This window comes from Schistocerca cancellata, chromosome 3 (assembly GCF_023864275.1).
Source record: "Schistocerca cancellata isolate TAMUIC-IGC-003103 chromosome 3, iqSchCanc2.1, whole genome shotgun sequence".
NCBI lineage: Eukaryota > Metazoa > Arthropoda > Insecta > Orthoptera > Acrididae > Schistocerca > Schistocerca cancellata.
This window is the reverse complement of record NC_064628.1, coordinates 285,112,703-285,137,440: the sequence shown is the minus strand read 5'-3', so window position 1 is coordinate 285,137,440 and position 24,738 is coordinate 285,112,703. Positions and strand designations below refer to the sequence as shown.

Genomic DNA, 24,738 nt, shown 5'->3' with positions numbered 1-24,738 from the left:
TTAGTAGCAAAATTTTGTGCAATCAGAATTTTTAGACAAAGATTCAGGACGTGTGTAATTTAGAAAATGAAGTTATTTAGCACTCCATTTTCAGTTGCACCATATACAGTACATTTGGAAATGCAATTAAAGGTGATTGATTTTCAAAATTGCACTCTGCCCTAGTATAGGTATTGTAGCAGTTATATTGGTATTGTGCTATATATGTAAAAGAGTTTTCAAAGCTAACAGAAATGCATCTGGCAGCAAGTCTTTGGATTAGCATTTCATTGTGAACATATTTTTTCTATCACGAATGTAATTGCAGAAGTATCATAACTTCATGATTGACACTGGTGAAATTACTGTATCTTGCGGAAACAGAGGTTTTGACCCAGAGTATGTCCCAAGCTGTGAATAAAAAGAAATTTCATGTTCCGCAAATATAGTGAAGTGTTTGTACTTTTTCATTTTGTTGCATTTTTCCGTTGAACGCATCGTGTTATGGTCGTATTTTGTAAATCGTGTTCACCTCATTAGCCAGTATTGTCATGTGCAAATGTCGGCTGGTTGTTAGCAAATTGTATGCTCACCACTGCCCGTGGGCACTTGGCTCCTTAAGGAACCCCCCCCTACACACACACACACACTGTTTATCCACCCCTGCCTACCTCTGCACACAGGCAGACATTCGATCTGGAACAGTCTGCTGTTACAGCATGCACAGAGGGACTGTTGCAAGGACAGAAACCTTGAGGTAGCTATAATGGTCCAGGAATGTAAAATGGTGTGTCAATGATTTTATCAAGATTAGGGAGTTGACATTAGGAATTGGGGAAGGATATCAGGCAGAGATGATCTCGTTTCAATACCTGCTTCAAGAAAGTCTAAGGCTGTCTCTTCTTCAGATGCTCCAAAAAATAGCTGATACCTCAGAAAAATCACTGAACTTCCACCCTCATCATTCTGTACCACTTAGGCGTAATACACCTTCATACAAAACTTGTCCCAGAGTATAATTTTCCAAGTCAAGCAATGCATTGAGATTGTGTTTTCTGATAAATTTACTGCACCAGCTACTGTTGCTTTCTTGTTGTCCTAACCTCTTGTTGTCCTAACCTCAAAAACGTTATTGCCCAACTATATGACATTGCCAGGTCATTATCCTTGTTCAGAGGCACGGACCCCTACAATAATTCCACTATAATACCTGTCCCATGTATCCATCTGTTACTAGTTATTGCTATCCACACTGCTGGTATGTCTCACATCATCAAAGGCAGGAGTATCACATGGGACCATACATGTTTATCAACTAATGTTTGTTCACCACTTGGCTTTTTATAGATGAATGACCACCACTAGCTTGTTGAACACATGAATGATTACAGAACTGTCCACCTCTGCGATGAGAAGTTACTGAACATGCTACTGCACTGCTCAAAGAGAGCCAAGTACATGATACACTAAATGGATCACTTTGACCATCCCACACAGCACTACAGGCTGGGCCAACAGCCATTGGGCTGTCAATCCGGTTGCTGGGCATTTGCCAGGTGAAGAACTCATGAACATGACAGAATGAATCAGGCTGTGATGCAGCTGATGGATGCTGCAGGTGCTCAAACCCCATGCAACAGCTTTGGAGCAGCCTGAAAGTAAAGTTTCCCTGAACGCTGGAGTTGGAAACTTGTTCTGTAACATATCCTCACATTCCATCTCCCTTCTAGACTTAGCTCCAGTTAGCAAAATATTAACACTAATTACTCAAAGAAAAATAGAGAGAGCACTAGACTGTGACCTTGTGGAAAATCATTTTGGCTGTGGAGAAATATAGGAACACACGAGGGAATAGTGACTGTACAATTTAACATAGAATATAGATTGAAGAGACATAAGTCCTCATTTATACGATTTTTAGTTTTTGGAAAAAGCATTTGACATGTTGACTGCAAAACCTCTTATGGTATTCTGAAGCTATTCGGGATAAAATACAAGGTGTGGAAAGTGCAACTTGTACATAAAACAGACTGCAATTGTATGAGTTGAAGGACATGAAAGGGGAGCAGTAATTAAAAAGCAGGTGGGACAGGGTTTCAGTCAGCCCCCATGTGATTCGATCTGTACATTGAGCAAGTAGCAAACTTTGAAAAGGAATTTGAAGTTCTTGGAGTGGAAATAAAGACTGGACTGGCCTACCAATCCGGGTTATAATTCTGTCATAAAGGGCAGAGATCTTGGAGGACCAGTTGAATGGAGAGGATAGGACATACATAAGTTGAATATCGGCAAAAGTAAATCAGTAGTAATGGAATGTAGTCACATTACATCAAGCACTTCTGAGGGAATTATATTAGGAAATGCAATACAAAAAATATTAAATTAGTTTTGCTCTTTGGTCAGCAAAGTAACTGACAGTGGCCAAAATACAGGGATATAAAATGCAGGCTGTCAGTAACAAGGAAGCAGTTTCTGAAAAAGAGAAGTAATTTAACATCTGATATAAACTTAACTGTTGCGAAGTATTTTCTGAAGGTATTTGTCTCGAATGGAGTCCTGTATGGAAGTGGAATGTGAATGACAAAAACACAGTCAAGAAGAGAATAGAAGCTTTTAAAATGTGATTCTGTCGCAAAATGTTTAAGATTAGTTGAGCCTGTTAGATAATTAATGAAGAGGTACTTAATCTAATTGAGGAGAAAGAAAAATCATGGCACAACTTCCCTAAAAGAAGGGATAGGTTGATAGGACACATCCTAGTACATCAAGGAATAGTTGTTTAGCAGTGGTGGGAAGCATGGGTAGCAGAAATTGTAGAGGGAAACCAATGCTTTACTTCAGTCAACCAGTTGAAGTGGTTGTAGATTGTGTAGTTATGCAGAGATGAAGACACTTGCAAGGAGCCATTTTGTGTGTGTGTGTGTGTGTGTGTGTGTGTGTGTGTGTTTGTGTGTTCACTTGCAGTAAATGTATTTCACAATGTTTCAGCAGCTCGCTGCAGAGAGCCGACTTGCAAATTTGCAGCTGCCAGCTGTCTTCCCACCAGGTCAAGTCACTGCAACACCTGTGCAAGGGACCAAAGAGTGGCATCAGTCTGTCACCCCTGATTTGCGAAATCATTTGGTGCACAAGCTGTGAGTAATTTTATTGTTAATACGTTTCTTCTGTCTCCTTTATCTTTTGTAGTACTGTTCATTCGATAGACAGGTACAAAAAAAAAATTAGAAATTTACATATTATGTTTACATTGAGCATGTTGTTTTTCCAATTAGAAAAGTTACTGTTATTCCATCTTGGACTTTCCATTGTCACAAGTGAAGTATTAACGATAAAAGGGGAGCACTGAACAAAGTATGGATTATTCTGAAGTTTTAAACTCAACTTTTCTGTCACTGTTGAAAGGCAAAGGCTGAGAGGATAGTGCAGTCACAGTTAGAATTATCAATAGAAATTCCAGGATGAAATAACAATAATATTGTGAAACCATAGATTCCTACTTATCATTTAGAAGAGGTGTTGAGACGCACAGAAGTACAATGAAAAGATTGCTGAACATTTAAGCTATCTGACAAAAATTTCCTTCTTTGGAAATAGAAAACACACAAACGTTCATTGAAGCAACACACACACACACACACACACACACACAATTGAGTCAGACAAGACCAGCAATCTAGATGGTTGATGGGGGTATGGAGGTGATGTGGGGTGGAGAGATAGCAAAGCTGGGGTGGATTAACTTGTGCTACCTGTGAGAGTGTACAGGGACAAAGTAGTGATAGGATAGGGCTGCAAGCTGCAGAGTCTGGTGGCTGTACTGGGAAGGGTAGTGGAAGAGGGAGAGAGGAGAGGATAGGAGAGGAGAGAAGTAATGAAGGGGAAAACACTGTAGGCACGTTGGTGGAATAGAAGGTGCATGCAGTACTGCAGTGGGAGAAGGTAAGAGGATATGTAGGTGGAGGACAGGGACTAGCGAAGGTTTGAGACTAGGTGAATTATGGGAACAAAGGTTATGTTTAGGAATAATTCCTACCTGAGTTAATCAGAAAAGCTAGTGTTGATATGAAGGATCAGATGGCACAGGCTTTGAAGCAATATTGAAGTGGGCATGTGATGTTGGGCAGCATGTTCAGCAACTGGGTGGTTCAGCTGTCTCTTGATCACAGTTTGTCAGATCATGTTGAAATCAGCACAATGATTGCAGCTTAGTTTGTAGGTAACATGGCTGGTTTCACAGGTAGCCCTGCCTTTGATGGAATAGGAGATGCTTGTGACAGGACAGGACTGAGTGGTAGTGGGAGGATGTATGGGACAGATCTTGTGTCTAGGGCTATTGTAGGGATATGAGACGAGGAGTTGAGAATAGGGGTATAGTAGGATTGGACAAGGATATTGCCTAGGTGTGGTGAGTGATGTAATATCGGTATTGGACTGGTGGGGAGGTTAGTTAGTAGGATATATCTCATCTCACGGGTGATGAGACGCGGTCAAAACCCTGGTGGAAAATGTGATTCAGTTGCTCCAGTCCTGGGTGGTATTGAGTCATGAGAGAACTACTCCTTCTTTGTGGTCCACCCCTGGCCTGCTGCCCCCCCCCCCCCCCCCCCCAGCAATCTATCCTTTTCATAATGTTCTTGTTCTATCCTGAACTTCCCATTGTTCGCGTATGGTTAGTGGAATGCAGACACAAGCAGCAGAAGACAGTGAATATAATAAAATGGAATCAACAGTGATGAAAATGGAGAAAGTAAATGTCTAGAAGCCTTACAGAATTGAAAGCATTATAATGAATAAACAAGGAGAGGAAAGAGGATTGGGAAGAGTAACACTAGGCAGTTTGTATGTCGAGAACAAAGATAGTGCCTGTAATGAGGTCAGAGCTGTAGGAACTGGTGTAGATATTGGAAGAATATACAAGGGGCCTTCAATAAGTATGCAAGAGATTTTTTTCCTCGGCAAACTTTTTTTTTTTGGGGGGGGGGGGGGGGGTCGGAGGAAGAAATGTGAAATTGGTTGTGGGCCTTAACCTTCAAAATACCGTCTGTAAAGGAGGTCTGTTCAAACAGAGAGCTGTCATTGAGTTTCTTTTGGCGGAAAACAAGAGCATCGCAGATATTCATAGGCAATTGCTGATTGTCTACAGAGACTCAGCAGTGAACAAAAGCATGATGAGTCAATGACTGAGGAATCTGTCATCATTGCAGCAATGTCGTGCAAACCTGTCCAATCTCTCACGAGCCAGCTGGCCACACACAATTTGCTGCTCAACTGGATGTGTGTGTTGGTACTGCTGATGCACTTGTCCACCAGTTAGGGTACTCAATGGTGGGTTCATTGGTGCCTGAGAGAAGATCATAAACAGCAACAAAGGACCACGTATGCAGAACTGCTTGCACATTATGAGGCTGACCGTGACAGTTTTTTGTCGATCATCATCGCTGTTGATGAAACACATGTTCATCACTTTGAACAGGAAACGGAACAGCAGTCCATGGACTGGTGTCTCACCACCTCTCCTCCGAAGGAAAAGTTCAAAGCTGCACCCTCAGCTGGTGAAAGTAATGGCGATCGTCTTCTGGGATTCTGAAGGGGTTATTTTGTTTGAAGTCCTCTCTCATGGTGCAATGATCAACTCTGTGAAGTGTATTGTGCTACCCTCAGGAAATTGAAGAAATGAGTTCAGTGCATTTGTCACCACAAAAATGCAAAGTAACTGCTCCTTCTCCATGACAACGCAAGGCCTCACACAAGTCTATTAATGAAAAGTCATCTCTACTGGATGAGATACATGCGAGATTCTACACAGATTATGTGGAAAAACTTAATCCCTTACTAGAAGCAGTGTATTGGAAATCTCTGGGTACCAAACAGCTGGAAAGAAGTACAGATCATTCTCATTTTCAGGATGGATCGGCAGAAAGCTGCACATAAGGATAAGCTTATATAACTAATGTCAGTGTGTTGTAGTATTACACTCACACACTAAGAAACTTTTAGAGAACAGGAATCTCCTTGATACAAATTAAGAAGGACTCCATAGAGATTTTGCATAATTCAGCTTGTACATGTATACATGAGATCCAGAGCATCACCCTGGAGTGTCATAGATGACGGCGTCCAAGGTGGCCATAATTTTTTACTTCTCTAGGGCATCCAATACAGTTCTGCACTGCCAGTTAGTGAACGAAATAGGAGCTTACTGAATGTCAGACCAGATTTTTGATTAAATTAAGGAATTCTTAACTGGTAGAACCAACACCTCTAAGGAATGATGCTAACAAATGTAATTGTACTAAATTGAAATCCATTGGATACTGGTGATTTACAGTGACTATTGAATATCAAGATGTAAAGGGGGACAGCAGTCAATCGCAAAATCCGTAATTTATCGCAGATCTAGATTTCAACTGTGATGTAGTTATCATCAGTGCATTACCAGAAGAGCCATATAGACATACCTGTGTCAGAGCATAAATATGTGACTGTTCCTATGTTGTGCCTATATGTCTGTTCTGGTAATGCACTGATGATGACTATGTTATAGTCTAAATGTAAATTTATAACAAATTACAGATTCTGTGACTGACTGCTGTCTTCATTTACATTTGTAATAGTAATTTTTTAGTACACCAGAGGAGTGTTACAGTATCATTACTGTTAACAAGTGATAATGTAGGAAAATGTGTGAGGCTGTTTGCAGGTGACAGTGTCCTTAGGAAATTTGCAATATCACAAGAAAGCAGTGAAAAGTAGTTAGATCTGTGGGTGATTTTAGTGAAGGATCTGGCAGTTTATCATGGATGTAAACAATTGTAACATTTCACACATTAATAGTCGAAGAGATTGATTACTGTATGATTACACTGTTGGTCATAAATCACTGGAATCAGGAAAACAGTGAAATACTTTGGACTAACCATCCAGAACAATCCAAAGTGAAATCTTCACATACACAGCTAGTTGTAATAAAAGTGGATGATAGTCTGTTTCAAATAATAGAATGACCAGCATGGACTAAAAATAATAGGGAACAGTAGATTGCTATTCACCACATAGAAGAGACATTGAGTCACGGACAAGCACAATGAAAAAGAATGCTACAAATGTTCACATACACATGGCCACTGTTTTCTCTGGGCACCAAGGCCCGAATGCAACTGTATCTGAGGTGAGCAGCAGTTTGGCTGGGGGGGGGGGGGGGGGGGGGGTATGCAGTGGGGATACAGAAGAGGTGAACATTTTTACCATTCTTTTTCATTGTACCTGTGTGCAACTCAATGCCTCCTCTTCTATATGGTAAGTAGCAATCTATCCTTTCTATATTGTTGTATTTTCAGATGATAAGCTGAGATTCACTGGAAGAGTGTAAAGAAATATTATTCAGTCACAAAAGTAGCAGCTTACAAAACATTTGTTCAATCTATTTTGAAGTACACTCCTGGAAATGGAAAAAAGAACACATTGACACCGGTGTGTCAGACCCACCATACTTGCTCCGGACACTGCGAGAGGGCTGTACAAGCAATGATCACACGCGCGGCACAGCGGACACACCAGGAACCGCGGTGTTGGCCGTCGAATGGCGCTAGCCGCGCAGCATTTGTGCACCGCCGCCGTCAGTGTCAGCCAGTTTGCCGTGGCATACGGAGCTCCATCGCAGTCTTTAACACTGGTAGCATGCCGCGACAGCGTGGACGTGAACCGTATGTGCAGTTGACGGACTTTGAGCGAGGGTGTATAGTGGGCATGCAGGAGGCCGGGTGGACGTACCGCCGAATTGCTCAACACGTGGGGCGTGAGGTCTCCACTGTACATCGATGTTGTCGCCAGTGGTCGGCGGAAGGTGCACGTGCCCGTCGACCTGGGACCGGACCGCAGCGACGCACGGATGCACGCCAAGACCGTAGGATCCTACGCAGTGCCGTAGGGGACCGCACCGCCACTTCCCAGCAAATTAGGGACACTGTTGCTCCTGGGGTATCGGCGAGGACCATTCGCAACCGTCTCCATGAAGCTGGGCTACGGTCCCGCACACCGTTAGGCCGTCTTCCGCTCACGCCCCAACATCGTGCAGCCCGCCTCCAGTGGTGTCGCGACAGGTGTGAATGGAGGGACGAATGGAGACGTGTCGTCTTCAGCGATGAGAGTCGCTTCTGCCTTGGTGCCAATGATGGTCGTATGCGTGTTTGGCGCCGTGCAGGTGAGCGCCACAATCAGGACTGCATACGACCGAGGCACACAGGGCCAACACCCGGCATCATGGTGTGGGGAGCGATCTCCTACACTGGCCGTACACCACTGGTGATCGTCGAGGGGACACTGAATAGTGCACGGTACATCCAAACCGTCATCGAACCCATCGTTCTACCATTCCTAGACCGGCAAGGGAACTTGCTGTTCCAACAGGACAATGCACGTCCGCATGTATCCCGTGCCACCCAACGTGCTCTAGAAGGTGTAAGTCAACTACCCTGGCCAGCAAGATCTCCGGATCTGTCCCCCATTGAGCATGTTTGGGACTGGATGAAGCGTCGTCTCATGCGGTCTGCACGTCCAGCACGAACGCTGGTCCAACTGAGGCGCCAGGTGGAAATGGCATGGCAAGCCATTCCACAGGACTACATCCAGCATCTCTACGATCGTTTCCATGGGAGAATAGCAGCCTGCATTGCTGCGAAAGGTGGATATTCACTGTACTAGTGCCGACATTGTGCATGCTCTGTTGCCTGTGTCTATGTGCCTGTGGTTCTGTCAGTGTGATCATGTGATGTATCTGACCCCAGGAATGTGTCAAAGTTTCCCCTTCCTGGGACAATGAATTCACGGTGTTCTTATTTCAATTTCCAGGAGTGTATTATTCATTAGTGTGGGACACTTGCTATGTTGGATTATAAAGAGAGAGATAAGATCCCATGAAAAGAGGCATGTTAATGTCATGGTATCATTTAGTGAAGTCCTAAATCATTATAGCGGTGCCCAGTAGACTCCAGTGGCTGATGCTGCAAGAGAGAGATTATGCTTCACAGAGTTTACTGATCAGATTCCAAGTGCTTACCTACCAAGAGGAATGGGCAAACTTTTTACTTCCTCTCACACATTTCGTGAAATGACCACAGTGAAAAAATAAGAGAAACTACAGTTCACATGGCAATTTATCACCCCCTTCCCATACACCATTCACAAATGAAATAGGGAAGGAGGGAAATGATGTTGGTATCCTGCAACATACATTAAGGTGGCTTGCATGGTATAGATGTAGATGTATGTGTTCAGTGATGTGGCGGAAGGTCATGATTGTTAATCAACATTAAGTTCCTGGAAGTTTAACATTTGTTGAGACTGGGAAGTTGTTGCTGTAACATTCATTCAGAACAGCTAGCAAATCGGAAAAAATTGCTTTGAATGAAATATAGATCATTGCTCACCACTTAGAAGAGGATTGTTTTGCAGACAGACTTAGTTGCATGTTAGTAAAAACCTACATATAACTGAGAAACTGAAAGATTAAGTGTCGTACAAACATTTCAGAAAAAATTTGTAGACATTTGATTAATCCAATGCTTGCTAGTTGTTAAGTGTTTTCATTTCTAGAAAGCAGGTCTACAACCAGCATCCTACTTAGAACAGAACATGAATCCTTTCCATTGCAACAGTGAGTGGCACTTGACATTGCAAATTTTGTTTTCCACTCCAATGAGCCTCATTCGATACAATTTTTCATAGCGTTCACATTCTGACTAGGCATCAGTGCTGCATAGTATTGCCGTCTAGGGAGGTCTGTGTTAACTTGTTGTTGAACTGCAGTAGGTGTGTTGAGAGAGAGGTTGTAATTATTACGGTTAAGTTGAAATGGCTAGTTCTTTATGCACAGTCCTTTCTGATTATGAGATTGTAGAACCTTTAGAGGATTGAATGAGTGAAAATCATTTTCATGATAGTGATTCATTTGTAAACAATTTGAGTAAAGCAGTAGTGGAAACAGTTCACCTTGCAGATTTTCAAAAAAATCACACAGTTAATGGTTTTGCATTGTAATACTTACTTAAATATAATTTAATGAAAATGCACTTTTGTTTTAATGAGTTTCCTAATTGTTGGTAAGTGGCGTCATTGTTTCCACGAGACTCACAATTCTCTGTGGCGCCGATTTAAACCTGAGCACATAGAGACACTCTTGTTTTCTGCATTGCAGAGTGCACAGAGAAGTATTTCATTATCAAGAATATTTTTGGTATTTGCCAGTAATGCTGCACCACAATTGCTAGTTCCTTAATGTTTGTACTATATGCTGACTTTATTGTGAGACTAGCGCTCCTTTGTAACCTCACTTTCATCCTTCAGTGTTCCACTGATCGAAGTGATGTTATCTTCATATTCCATCTTGTGTGAACACACCACCACGTCATGGTGCCTTTCTATTCTGTTCTGTTGACATTCAAAGTGAATATGAGGGATGGTCATTAAATTTTAATGATCCCCTTGAAAAAATGAAGTGTTCTATTTAATTTGTTTGTTTGTTAGTGTGTATGTGTCTGCAGTCCTGGTACAGATTGAAATCTGTGCCCCACAGTACTGTAGCACTTTACTAGAGGAGCTGAAACAAAACTGTACAGTCCATTGATAAATTGGAGAGGGGCTGTGTCATGTTGATTTGGCTCTTGTAGCAGACATACTGTGGTGTGGGAATCTCAGTGTTGCCAGTTCTTTTGGGCAGGTGCCTGCAAACAAACAAAAAAATTAACTGTGTAACTTTGTCTTTTTTAGGTTATTATTAAACTTTAAAACACTTCCTAATATTTGAACACGTGTGCCAGCACTTCAAATGCAGTAATTGAAGATCACTTAAGCCCTGTCTGGTGCTAGCCACATTTGCTTAAATGAACTCACAAATTTTTTTGGAAGGAACTTTCAAAGTTAAAGACTGCCTAAGAAGCGATTTGCTGGATACAAGAATGAGAAGGCATTTGTTTTAAGGTTTTTGAGGGAGAAGAGAAAAGGGAAGAGAAGATTAGAGAAGAAGGTTCATCATTATGTAGTATTAACATACTGTCACTCTTTGTTTTCAACAGTTGCGTATGTTGCAGAATATTTTGAAGAAGTCGAGGAATTCTGCTATAATGGCATTTGAAAGTTTTCATATGCAGCCACTGAATATGTTACATTCACTTTCTAATGATGGAATAAATTTAGTTACTAATGAGGCTGTGGTTCTAAAAGAACATGTTACGGAGTTTGAGTGTACACTGTATACTTACTTTTCGGAATATTCTATTTTCAATGTAAGACTGCTTAATGGTGGTTTCGTTATTGGGGAAAAAGCAATTTTGTGTGAGGAAAATGAGCAAAATTTTCAGCCAGATGAAAAGACTAATACTTCAGGTAGAAGGAAAGGCAACATTTGGTTGCAGCTTAAAACTGGCTGACAACTCTTATGGCAAAAGTTCCGTTCAACTCTGTGGTCACATTCATTGGCTCTTGGTACAACACTGGGAATAGAATGAGGATGGGGTTGAGGGTGAGGTGGTGAAGGTGGAAGATGATGATATATTTTATCACTGCTGACGTGGCGAAAAATACATCACATATATCTGGAATGTCATGTTTTGGTATTGTAGGATACAAATACTGTCACTACATTATGGTAAAGAAACTTTCCCTACCAGCAGAAAAATGGTTTCTGATGTTTGCGGGCAATGAGACTTGATCACTCATAATTTGCTTCTATTGCACTGAAGGCGGGCTAGCTCCCATATTCTGATGATGTGGGCTCAGAGCGGCTAGTTTCGCACTGTACTGAAGTATTAACAAATCAACAACGTAATCTGTCAAAAGGGTATTAAGTCCTTATAACAGTGCTTTCATTTGAAAAACTTTCAACTTTATTTGGTTGAAGAATTATTTTTTCTTGAATAGGTTTTGATAAGATTAACATACATGTTCCATATGTTACGCCTATTAAATGTAATGTAATTGCAAGACAAGCACTCAGAAAATGGAAACTAAATTAAAATATGAATTCGCCCTTGAAATAATTTTTTGGTCCTTGTCTGTTTGTTGTAATTTAAATAAGCACAGGAGATGGATATCTGCAATAACAGACTTTAACCACCTTTTGCAGTATTTTTGAAGAGACTTGCATATGTTGGGATTGCTTGGTTTTGTTTACTTTATCTTTTTTACTCTTTTATTTCCTTTTGTTTCATTTTATAATTAGATTTCAAATGACATCATGGTTGGTTAAGAGTAGTAGCAGTTGTTTTGATTTATAGAAAACATCGTATTTTCTGTTCTTTCCCTCTTTTGTTTTAAGAAATGAAATGGTTGTGTACATCCCCCCCCCCCCCCCCCCCTTCTTCTCCCTCTGCCTTTGTCTCACTCCTCGATTCATTTCCATTTTTGTATTTCTTACTTTTCAGTGTCCAGGCAATTTTTCCAACTCCTGATCCACAAGCTATGTTGGACAAGAGGATGTACAACCTTGTAGCGTATGCTCGAAAAGTAGAAGGAGATATGTATGAAATGGCTAATTCTAGGGTAAGTGGAATTGTGTTCATATCGTTTTATTCTAATACAGTCTTAACATATTAAGAACAGTGAAAGAAATTTTGTAACATGTAATGTATTGGAAACACATTTGTGCAACTAGTTTGTGTCAAAATATGCTTGTTTTACGTTACCTTGGGGAAAAAATGTAAACATTAATTTTACATGCTGTGGTTAAATTGAAATAGCAGTAAAATTTGTTGCAATTTAGTTATTACATAAAAATCAATTTCTAAACCAATAAAGTCTCTGATATGTAGAGTAATTCATATTGTTCTTTTTTCTGTATTTTAATGCCAAAGTAATAATTTTTTTTTTTAGTCGGAGTACTATCACCTATTGGCTGAAAAGATATACAAGATTCAGAAGGAACTAGGTAAGTACTTTCCCTCTTCATAACTATTATGACTGTGACTGCCAAGTCGAAAAAACTAATCTCTACATGGAACAAATGTGCATTTGTGTATTGCAGAGTATTGTATTAATACATGTAAGAGTGATGACAAATTAAATATTTTGGACCACAGCTTACCTTCATGTTTCATCATCATCATTGAGTATCCTGTGAATTTAGGTGCAAGTAGCTATAGCAGTTGCTGCAAAGATAATTTCCTTTTGAGTTTTTATATTTAGAAGGCACCAAAGTGGGTAACTGCAAATGTAAAATATGTTAATATATAAATTAAGTGGAGAGTTCTACTGTTCATGTTCACTATATTCCATTTAATGGAGGTAGGGAAACAATTGCTAGAAGTAAAATCAGAATAGTTTTGCATCCAGAGCACATAGCACATTAATAAGCCCATTCCAGAAGTAGCTACCGTTGATCCATTTTTAGCAGTAACTTATATTTTCTAGTTAATTTTGTTTGCCATTTATCTGAGTCTTTGTGTGGTCATGAAATCCTGCCATCAGAGATTTAGCTTGAAGAGTTCATATAAAGTATGCCAAAATGTAATCTTTTGATGACCTCCACAAGCTCCAAAACACAAGGAATTGATTGTAATTGCCCTCATCAGGAATACAAGGAAACATACAGTCTTGAATAACTAAGTTTTATTGCATCATGGAGTGGCAATCGGACTGTGAGTACATAAAGAGTAATCACATGACTGGAGTATATTTGACAACCGAGCTTGGTGGCCCGATTTTGCATGTATAAAGATATAGTTCCCAGCACGCGCCATTTGTGTTGCAGTGTGTGTGTGTGTGCACAGCAGACCAGGTGAGTGCTGTTGGCGATAGCGTCCATGCTCTGGTTTATGACCACAGTATGCGCAGTAACCAGTTGTAATACACTCCTGCTCCCTTGCCAAGGGAGGAGCGGAGGAGGGGGGGGGACATCAAGAGTGTGTCTGTTCACAGTGCTGCAACTGCTGAGATGATGTAATCCCATCATCCTGCCCGGTAGACAGGTCTGACAATGAAAGAGAGGCTATTCTGAAGTCGGGGTCCACGATGGAGGGCACCAGTGCTGGGAGCAATGATGGTTAAGTGGCGAGGAGAGGTCCTGGAGACAGTGAACTGCTGTTAACCCTGCTGCTGGCAGTGCAGAGGGAGGGGCCAGCTCCGGCTGCAGGAAGCAGAACCATAAGAAGCAGAACTGCTGTTGGTGTGGACGAAGCCCCAACCACTGGGGTAGAGGGCCAGGCTGGTGAAGAAGAGTAAGCAGGGGGTGCTGGATGGAAGGGCGTCACCGGATGAGAGGGTGGCAGTGAATGAGTGGGCGGTGTTGGATCCGAAGCCTGCAGAGGAGGCCCTGTGCTCATCCTCGGGCAAAACTGTTTCTGGTGGTGTGCTGGGAGCTGATATTGGTGCAAACTATGAAGACATGGTGTCCGCACCGGGTTCGGACAACAGTTGGAATCCAGTGGGGCACTGTCCATACAATTATGTTGGGCGTGAACTTCCATGAAATTGGCACTGCTGGGGGACACCTGCTGGGCAGTGAGAGGTTGAGCAGCATCAGCGGCTGACGGCCATGCAGTAGCCCGGCAGGACTCTTGGCCCCAATCGTTGTTGTTCTGTATGAGCTTAAGTGGGAGAATCTGCCAGGTATTTTCACATCTGTTTCTTAAATGTCCGTTCGACTGTGATTGGAAAGGAGGTGCCTACACATGGCAAAAGGTATTGTGGGTACAGAAGTCCGTGAACAATTGTACAATGAACTGAGAACCGTTGTCCGAAACCAAATTGCAAGGCAAGCCTTTGATGGAGAACATCTTTGGAGGGTCGTGACTGTCACATTTGCTGTTACTGATGGATGACAAACGACATAAAAGAAAACATCAATTGCCAACATACAGGAAGGGTCTAGAAAGAACCAAGCAAGTGCAATGTGGACTCATTAAACAGTGGACCTCTCTCCTCAGGGCTGCTGGAATCGTGATTAAATCCACCCGTCAACAAGAGAATAACACCATCCAATGGAGAGAGACAATGGGCGCAATGCGTAATAATTGAGATGCCGGGCCCATCAGATGGTCGGGCCACCCCGTTGTATCTTGCTCACGACCTGCTGGAGCATTGGATCCCCTGCCACACCAGAAACAATATGGAAATTGAGGATAGAAAAACTGTCTGCCGTGTGCTTCGCCTCTGTATCCAGTTGAAAACAAAGCAACTGCTTTGTCCAAACAAAGGGTCGGGGTCCATGTGTAGCCAAGAGACAGCATCTGTGTTTGTATGTTGTGAAGTATGTTGAAAAGTAGATTTCATAATTGTACCAGCACAAGAACAGAGCCCAACACTGAAGATCCCGGAAGGATGCGTATGGGATAAGCAGGGAAACCAAGGGCATATGGTTGGTTATTAAATGAAATTTTTGCACCATACAAGAACACATGAAATTTCTTCACAGCATAGATGATAGTGAGGGTTTCTTTTTCCATCTGAGAATAATTTTGTTGAGCCGAGTTGAGTGTTTGTGATGCAGAGGCAAGAGGCTGTTTGAAGCAATCGGAATGGGCATGAGCCACGACAACCCCCACCCAGTACTCAGACATGTCTTCGGCCAGGACCATACACTTGCTTGGTTGAAATGTTGATAGACACAGTACCGAATGAAGACTGTCTTCCACTTGCACGAAAACATGCTCACAGGCTGTACACCTAACTAGAGATGGGGGATCCGCTCTTGAACTAATTCATAGAGTTGAATCTTTCAAAGGAGTGAACAATCAGTGATTCAGAAAAAAAGAACGGTAGCTCCAAACGTTTCCCACGGCAGAGAGAGAGAGAGAGAGAGAGAGAGAGAGAGAGAGAGAGAGAGAGACGGAGCATATCAGCAGCGCCTCTGCTGGTCAGAGCACAGTGCACGCCACACAACACAGCCAGCGCTGGCCTCTGTCTGCTTCTACCTTGGCTGCCTGCATTGTGCAGTGCCCCATTGTATTTTGTGTTTCACATAGGCCGTGCCGTCTCTGTGCGTCCTCTGCCGCGCGCAGTGTCTGGCGCAGCTTAACTTAGCATCGCACTCTGTCGGTGATCGTTTCAGTCGCACGTCCTGCCCTCTGGGCAGTTGATGCGAGCAACAGGACAGAGAGCCACCTAGCGGATAACATAGGAACTACTTGCAACAACCTGCTCGCAAGAGAACGGACGATTTGTCTCGGAGCGGGTGAGTTCACCGCTCCCCCCACCCTCGGAACTCGCCCGCTCAACGCTCACCCCACCGTCTCGACTCTAGCCAGAGCGTTGAGCAAAGCGACTCAGGTGTCACTCTGGTCTCTGCGGTCTCAGCTCACGCAGTAATACAGCTCACGGCTCGACCTGCTCGACTCAGCGCCTCTGCATCGGAGTTCGTCCCTACTGGATATTGTTCTTCGTAGTAATACCGCTATGTATATTACATTATTATGTTATGTATACATGAATTGTTTTTATTTTATTTTTATTTGTTTAAACTGATTAGATTAGGTTCCTGATGACTCCTCTTACTATAGGATTTTTATTATGGACACTCGAATTTACGCTTTAATTACGAGCGAACCGATAAACGTATCGCAAAATGTGATACACCAATATTTTCCTTGTTTTATTCTGCGTAAGGCTATATGCAGCACTTTCGTTTTACAGTCAAATTTATATTTTTTTTTCTTATTCTGGTACGGATTTTGCGATTTTAGGCGTCTTCGGAAGGAAACGTTCCCTTTAAAAATATATGGCTTGCGATGTATTTGTATGAGGTTAATGAAATTTTAATACATTATAGCCAAATATATTGTTAATGTAAATCTCAAGTTACGACATTTTCCGATCACCCAAAAAACCACGATAGTGCAAAATAAATCGATAATCAAAAACTTTGTCATATCGTGGAAATTTCAATAAACAATACAAAATTCTTGTTCATTATCTGTGTTACTTCAAAATAGGATCAAATAAGATCAAAATACAGGTATAGTACTGGAATAAACCAAGTTTAAAGGGCAATGTGCCTTCCATTTATTTTCTATTGTAAATGAGTGGTGAGTCATGAAAAAGAGCTAATTCATTTCAGGGAGTGAACAGTTCTGATCCAATCTCTGAAAAGAACAGTTTTGCCCATCTCTACACCTAACAGGAGGAGTATTTTTCCAAAGCAACAGGCGCAAGGCACAGGTGACAGTAGCTGATCTGGAACTAAACTTGTGATAGCATACCACATTGTCGTGGAACGCCTGCAGTTCTTGTAAATGTAATGGAAGGGACAAAGCTGTAATTTTGGCAATGTGTAGTTCCGTGTGGTGCACACCCTGCTGAGAAATTTCAATACCCAAATAAACAATGGAAGGCTTAAAAACCTGAGACTTGGTGAAATCACATTTGAGGCCAACACCCTCTAGAAAATTAAACAAAGAACAGAGGTGACGTAGGTGATCCTTCGTGGTTACACCCATCATGGCAGTATCATTAAGAAAGTTAATGCAGCGGGGAACAACTGTCGTGATCTGCTCCAAAAAAATGTTGAAAGATGGCTGGTGCACTAGCAAACCCAAACATTAAATGCTAATACTAGTGGAGGCCTAAACCAACCTTTTTGATAACTCGTGCAATGGAATTGGTAGGTAGGCTTGGGGCAAGTCAATATTTGAAAAGAAATAACCCTCACCCAACATAGTGAACAATTTCTCTTGGCCAGGGAGGGGACCTGAAGTCCCTACAAAGCCAAAGCTGACAACAATTTCTTTACTATCACTAGGGGCATAGCCCACTCACTTGTGGAAATCAGTTGAATCACTCCCAATGACATAATGCGGGGATGGGGGGCATTGACAAAATGGATTGAATATCCAGGTCCATTGATTCCTTTGAGGAGACATAATGCTGCTATGTGACCTTTCTTTCTACCTTTGTGGCAAGTGGTCCTCCACCTGGGACAGGCCGCCTATTCGTGCTGTATGAAACAAATGGGACACATTGAAAGAAGCATTTGTTGTTTGTGCTGCTGATGACTTCTTTGCTTGCAGCAACCTGATGAACCTGTTTGTACTGTGGCCACTTCCTCCAGCGCGCAAGGCTCCACATGCCGAGAGCATACGTTGTCAACAATGGCAACGACATTCCAAACCTTTAACTGGCAGCCAGTGGCTCGAGAAAACTGGAACAACTGTGCAGTATTCAAAACTTATTCCAACATGGAGTCCTCAGACTGAAGGGCATATTGACAGACTACCTTTTTAGGGGCCGAAGGAATGATTGCATTGTTGACCATGGTGTCCACAAATGACTCCTGAGACTTAGCTGTGATAAAGTGTCATTTATGACTGTGACCATGAAGCTTGGCCTTACAAGCTTGTTACAGTTGCTGCAGCTGCATATGACATTAGAAGAACCCCATGTGTATGGTTTTGGTAGGAGGAGGACAGAAAAGACACATTTCGTCAAATGAAAGAATGCTGGTTCCTGTAGAGGATCTAACTAGCACAGTAATTGATATATACGAGGTGACATCCATGATAGGAAAAAAGCCTTACAGATCTCCTTGTTGACCATGTGGAATGATATGAAATGTTGGCGAAGCCACTTCTTGTAAGCGTCCTAGTCTTTGGTGGCTTCATCAGGAGGGGGGGCAAGGCCAGTGAACGGTGGCGGGTGATCAACCAGTGGTCTGCTTGAGTGTAGCCAACAATCATTCAATACGGCTGCAGTACACTGCTGTTGTTGGGTGAGCAACTGAAGAACAACCTCCAAAGTAGTGCTGAACGGCTATAAATCCTCAGGATTAAGAACACACAAAGATACTACCCTCTCTGATCGCCACTTGTTTTCTCAGTAGGAACACAAGGAAACAACATAAAGTCTGAAATAACATTTGACGACTGAGATCGGGGGCCCAAGTATGCACATATAAATATATAATTACCGGCAGGCGCTGCGGGTGTCGCCCTGTGCATGCACATCGAACCAGGTTACGACTGTTGGCAATGGGACCGTAAACAATAATCTGCTTCTAATTGACCAGCATATATCATCTGATGTCTTGGGAATACTGTGTGATAACTAACTATGCTCTCCCCCTGCGGGTCCGGGGGTTAGGATAGGCCTGAGGTATTCCTGCCTGTCGTAAGAGGCGACTAAAAGGAGTATCACATGTTTCGGCCTTTATGTGGTGGTCCCCTGTAGGATTTGACCTCAATTTTTCAAAATTTTCTCGAAGAGCGAGCCGATTGGTGAAGGTCGCTTTACAAGGTGCATCATGTCCATCATGCACTGAGACCTATGGCATCTTTTGTCGACGTGGATCTGCACTTCCACTCATTCTCCAGCTGATGGGTGAGGTCACCCTCCTGGGTGCGTATTTTTCCATCAACTGTGCAGTATTGTTTTCTACACTGACAAAAATGGACTTGTTTGCTTGGTTGCACCTGATATCCAGCATGGTAGCCAGTCCGTTGTGGTGGGGCCACCTTTTACCCTGTTGATTGGTTGTAGCCCCCTGACCACACAGGGATCGCTCTGATGATGCCTGCACCATTAACTCACCACATATGCCAAGGGGTAAATGCCCATCCCCCTGGGACATCAGGACTCCCTACAATGACCATCCTGCCAGGTGGCCTTTGCTGCAGCTGGGTGGTGCCCTTGGGGAGAATCCCTGGTTGGAGTAGGTGGCATCAGGGTGGATTACATGTGATGAAGCGTAGTACATCGTCTCTTGCTGGTAGTCTAACACCAGCAGTCTCTAAGCATTCACGAGCTCAATTCAGTGCACACAAGTACGACCCCAAATCGTTCCCCTCCCTGCCATACCATGGGAGGAACTTCAGGCTAAGGATGGCAGCAGCTCTTATTCGCCCCGGTACCTTTTATGTTCACGAGCTGATAGGGAAACTTTCATGACGATGAAGCCTCAGTTTTTTGATGAGCATTTAGAGGACAAGTTTGGAGAGGTGGAGGGCTTGTCCAAAATGAGATCTGGGTCAGTCTTGATCAAAACAGCATCCTCTGCCCAGTCACGGTCGTTACTCGCTTGTGACAAGCTGGGGGATATTTCTGTAACCATCACACCCCATAAGAGCTTAAATATGGTCCAGGGTATCATATTTCTCAGGGACCTTCTTTTGCAGTCCAATGATAAGCTGCGCACCATTTTAGAACAGCAAGGTGTACGTTTCATTCAGCATGTCCACCGGGGTCCGAGAGATAATCGGGTTGCCACCTGTGCCTTCGTCTTGGCCTTTGAGGGTGATATGTTACCCAAGAAGGTCAAGGTGATGGTCTACCGCTGTGATGTAAAACCATATATCCCTCCCCCAATGCACTGCTTTAAATGTTGGAAGTTTGGTCATATGTCTTCCCGCTGTACTTCCAGCGTCACATGTCGAGATTGCAGACGCCCTTCACATCCCAATACTCCATGTGCCCCTACCTGTGTCAACAGTGGAGAGTACCATTCGCCTTGCTCAGCAGACTGCAGGATTCTTCAGAAAGAAAGGAAAATCGTGGAGTACAAGACCCTGGACCAACTTACCTACACTGACGCTAAGAGGAAATTTTAAGCCTACGTCCTGTACGCATGACATCGTCTTATGCCACCGCTACAACAGTTCTAGCCCCATCAGCTCCGCCAACCCCAGTCACTTCTTAGAGCCAGAAGACTACACCTGCCCCCTTGATGGTGGGGGACACTTCCCTCCCTGTTGCTGCTGCACCACCTACTTTAGGAGTAACCCCCCCCCCCCCCCCCCCCCAACCATCAGGGATGTCCATCCCCACTTCTATGCCGGAGAAGCGTACAACTTCTTCAGCTGCTCTTGCTAGGAAGGGGTCCCATGGGTCACTCCCTTCCCAGGTTTTTGCTAGTGGGAAACATGACACCCGCCAGTGGCAGAAGAGCCCAAAAGCAGCTGGTCGCAGGGCTTCATGCTCATCCTCAGTCCCGAAGACTGAATCAGTGAAGTCCTCTCAGCCAGGGAAAGCCAAGGAACAGTGAGAGAAATCCAAAAAGAAGGTCCCCAAGACCAAGGTAATTGTGGTGGCACCCACACCACTGCTACCTCCAAGCTCGGCATCTGCGGATGAGGTGGAGATTCTGCCATCCGCTGAGGACCTAGATCTCGCTGGACCCTCAGGCAAAATGGATATAGGCTGCTCAGGCAAACAATCAGTGGCACCAAGTGACCCTGAGGTGTAAACTGCCTCATTGAATGTTCCATGTCTTCCCAGTCTCACGATGACGTCATCCTCCAGTGAAATTGTGGTGGTTTTTTCCACTACCTGGCTGAGCTACGGCAACTGTCATCTGCATTCTGCATTGCCCTTGAGCAAACCTGGTTCCCAGAATGCGGGCCCCTGCGCTCTGTGGCTATAAGGGATACTACAGGAACCGTAACGACTGTAATCAAGTGTAAGGTGGAATTTGCATTTATGTCCTAAACTCAGTCTGTAGTGATCCTGTGCCCCTTCAAAACCCTCTTGAAGCTGTGGCTGTCAGAATTAGGATGACACAGGAAATAACTGTCTGCAATGTATGTCTTCCTCCAGATGGTGTAGTATCCCTGAATGTATTCACTGCACTGATTGATCAACTCCCTAAACCTTCCCTACTTTTGGGAGATTTAAACTCCCATAACCCCCTGTAGGGTGGCACCGTGCTTACTGGCCGAGGCAGAGATGTCAAAACTTTACTGTCTCAGTTCGATCTCTGCCTCTTAAATACTGGGGCAGCCACACATTTCAGTGTGGCTCGAGGTAGTTACTCTGCCATTGATTTATCAATTTGCAGCCCAGGACTTCTCCCATCTAGACACTGGAGAGCACATGATGGCCTGTGTGGTAGTGACCACTTCCCCATCTTCCTGTCACTGCTCAGGTGTCCAGCCCATGGACGCCTGCCCAGGTGGGCTTTAAGCAAGGTGGACTGGCAAACTTTCACCTCTGCTGTCACCTTTGAATCTCCCCCGCACAGGAACATCTGTGTGATGGTTGAGTAGGTGACTATAACAATCGTTTCTGTGACAGAAAACACGATCCCTCGCTCTTTAGGGTGCCCCTGGTGAAAGACAGTCCCTTGGTCGTCGCCGGAAGTCGCTGAGGCAATTAGAGCGTCGGCGAGCTCTACAGCGGCATAAGTGGCAACCTTCCCTGGAGCACCTCATAGCCTTTAAACGGCTCCGTGCTCGCATTCGCCAACTTATCAAACGACAGAAGCAGGAGTGTTGGGAGAGAGATGGTTTGACCATTGAATGCCATACGTCACCTTCCCAAGCCTGGGCAAAGATCAAACATGTTTTCGGGTACCAGACCCCAACAGGTGTTCCTGGTGTTACCATAAATGGCGTGTTATCTACCTGTGCGAATGCGATTGCCGAGTACTTTGCTGAGCACTATGCTCGAGCTTCTGTATCTGAGAATTACTGCCCCCCCTCCATCCCCAGCCTTTTGCACTCTCAAACGGTGGCTGGAAGAGAAAGTCCTCTCATTTACTACACGCCACAGTGAATCCTATAATGCCCCATTTACAGAGTGGGCACTCCTCAGTGCCCTTGCTCATTGACCCAACACAGCTTCTGGACCAGATCGGATCCACAGTCAGTTGATGAAACATCTATCATCTGCTTCCAGAATGAGATTTTCAATCTGCAGCGGAGTGTGCGCTGATATGAAACTTCCTGGCAGATTAAAACTGTGTGCCTGACCGAGACTCGAACTCGGGACCTTTGCCTTTCGCGGGCAAGTGCTCTTGCCCACGAAAGGCAAAGGTCCCGAGTTCTAGTCTCGGTCGGGCACACAGTTTTAATCTGCCAGGAAGTTTCATCTCTCATCTGACTAAAAGTGACATCTCCTCGTCATCTTCAACCGGATGTCTTTCCATCGCAATGGCAGGAGAGCATCATCATCTGGTGCTCAAACCCAGTAAAAACCCACTTTATGTGAATAGCTATCAGTCCATCAGCCTCACCAATGTTCTTTGTAAGCTGCTGGAATGTGTGGTGTGTCGGCGGTTGGGTTGGGTTCTGGAGTCACGTGGCCTACTGGCTCCATGTCTGGCTTCTGCCAGGGTCACTCTACCACTGATAATCTTGTGTCCCTAGAGTCTGCCATCCGAACAGCCTTTTCCAGATGCCAACACCTGGTTGCTGTCTTTTTTTTATTTACGAAAAGCATATGACACGACCTGGCGACATCATATCCTTTCCACATTATACGAGTGGGAGGCCCACTCCCGATATTTATCCAGAATTTCCCGTTGCTTCATACTCTCCATCTCCAAGTTGGTGCCTCCCATAGTTCCACCCATATCCAGGAGAATGGGGCCACGCAGGGCTCTGTATTGAGTGTGTGTCTATTTTTAGTGACCATTAATGGTCTGGTGCCTACAGGGAGCCATCCACAAGGCACAGTCTCATGGGCTCTAGCCCACGGTTTCCAGTTTTCCACTGCAAAGTCATGTGTTATGCACTTTTGTTGGTGTCGTACCATTCATTTCAAAACCAGAACTTTACCTTAATGACGATCTACTCACTGTAGTGGAGACGTACTGATTCTTAGGACTGGTTTTTGATGCCCAATTGACTTGGCTTCCTCACATTCATCAGCTTAAGCGGAAGTGTTAGCAGCACCTCAGTACCCTCCATTGCCTAGGGTGCAGATCACTCTACACTTCTGCAGCTCTACTGAGCCCTTGTTCAATCCCACGTTGACTATGGGAGTCTGGGTTATGGTTCAGCGGCACCCTCAGCATTGTGTTTACTCTACCCAGTGCACCACTGTAGCGTTTGGCTAGTGACAGGAGCTTCTAGGATGAGTACGGTGACCAGTGTCCTTGTGGAAGCCGGAGTGGCTCCATTGCAGGTTAGGTGTGCACAACTGCTGGCCAGTTATGTAGCACATGTTTGTAGTTCTCCTACGCATCCAAATCACCGTCTCCTTTTCACACCCATGGCGGTTCATCTCCCGCATCGGCGGCCCAGGTCAGGGCTTCCAGTTGCAGTTTGTGTCCGATCCTTTCTATCTGAACTGGAGTCCTTGCCTTAACACCTATACTTTTGAGGTCCATTCACATACACCTCTGTGGTGTACACCTAGGCCACTTTGCCTGGACCTTTCACGTAGCCCTAAGGACTCAGTTAACCCCATGGCTCTCCGCTGCCACTTCCTCTCGATTCTTAGCAAGTACTGAAACCATGAAGTGGTTTACACCGACAGCTTGATGGCTGATGCTCACATCGGCTTCACATATGTCCATGGAGGACATATTTAACAGCATTGCTTGCCCGCTGGCTGCAGTGTATTCACAGAAGAGCTGGTGGCTATATCTCTTGCCTTCAGTATATCCGTTCATGCCCCGAGGAATCGTTTCTTTTTAGTACTGACTCCTTGAGCAGCCTACAGGCTATCACCCAGTGCTACCCCTTGCCATCCTTTGGTTGGGTCCATCCAGGAGTCCATCTATGCCCTGGTCTGGTCCCATCGTTCAGTGGTGTTTGTGTGGACCCCAGGACACGTCGGCATCCCAGGCAACGAACTTGCCGACAGGCTACACGGAAACCGCTTCTAGAGATGGGCACCTCTGAACCTGACCTGCATTCTGTCCTATGCCGTAGGGTCTTTTTGCTTTGGGAGATGGAATGGCATAGCAGTACACACAACGAACTGCATGTCATTAAGAAGACTACGAATATGTGGAAGTCTTCCATGCAGGCCTCTCACAGGGAATCAGTTGTCCCCTGCTGGCTCCGCATTGGCCACGCTTGGGCGACCCATGGTTACCTTTTGCCACTAATTTCATCT

The 24,738-nt window shown here is 44.1% G+C and overlaps 1 protein-coding gene across 1 annotated transcript in view; it reads left to right on the top strand.

The window, feature by feature from the left end:
• Nucleotides 1-24,738, top strand: part of LOC126176273 (CREB-binding protein-like) — a 172,806-nt gene that overhangs the window by 63,162 nt on the left and 84,906 nt on the right. The window contains exons 10-12 of the mRNA XM_049923422.1: nucleotides 2,971-3,113; nucleotides 12,396-12,513; nucleotides 12,844-12,898. Of these exons, the coding sequence (XP_049779379.1) occupies nucleotides 2,971-3,113; nucleotides 12,396-12,513; nucleotides 12,844-12,898 (316 nt within the window). The remainder of the gene's footprint in view (nucleotides 1-2,970; nucleotides 3,114-12,395; nucleotides 12,514-12,843; nucleotides 12,899-24,738) is intronic.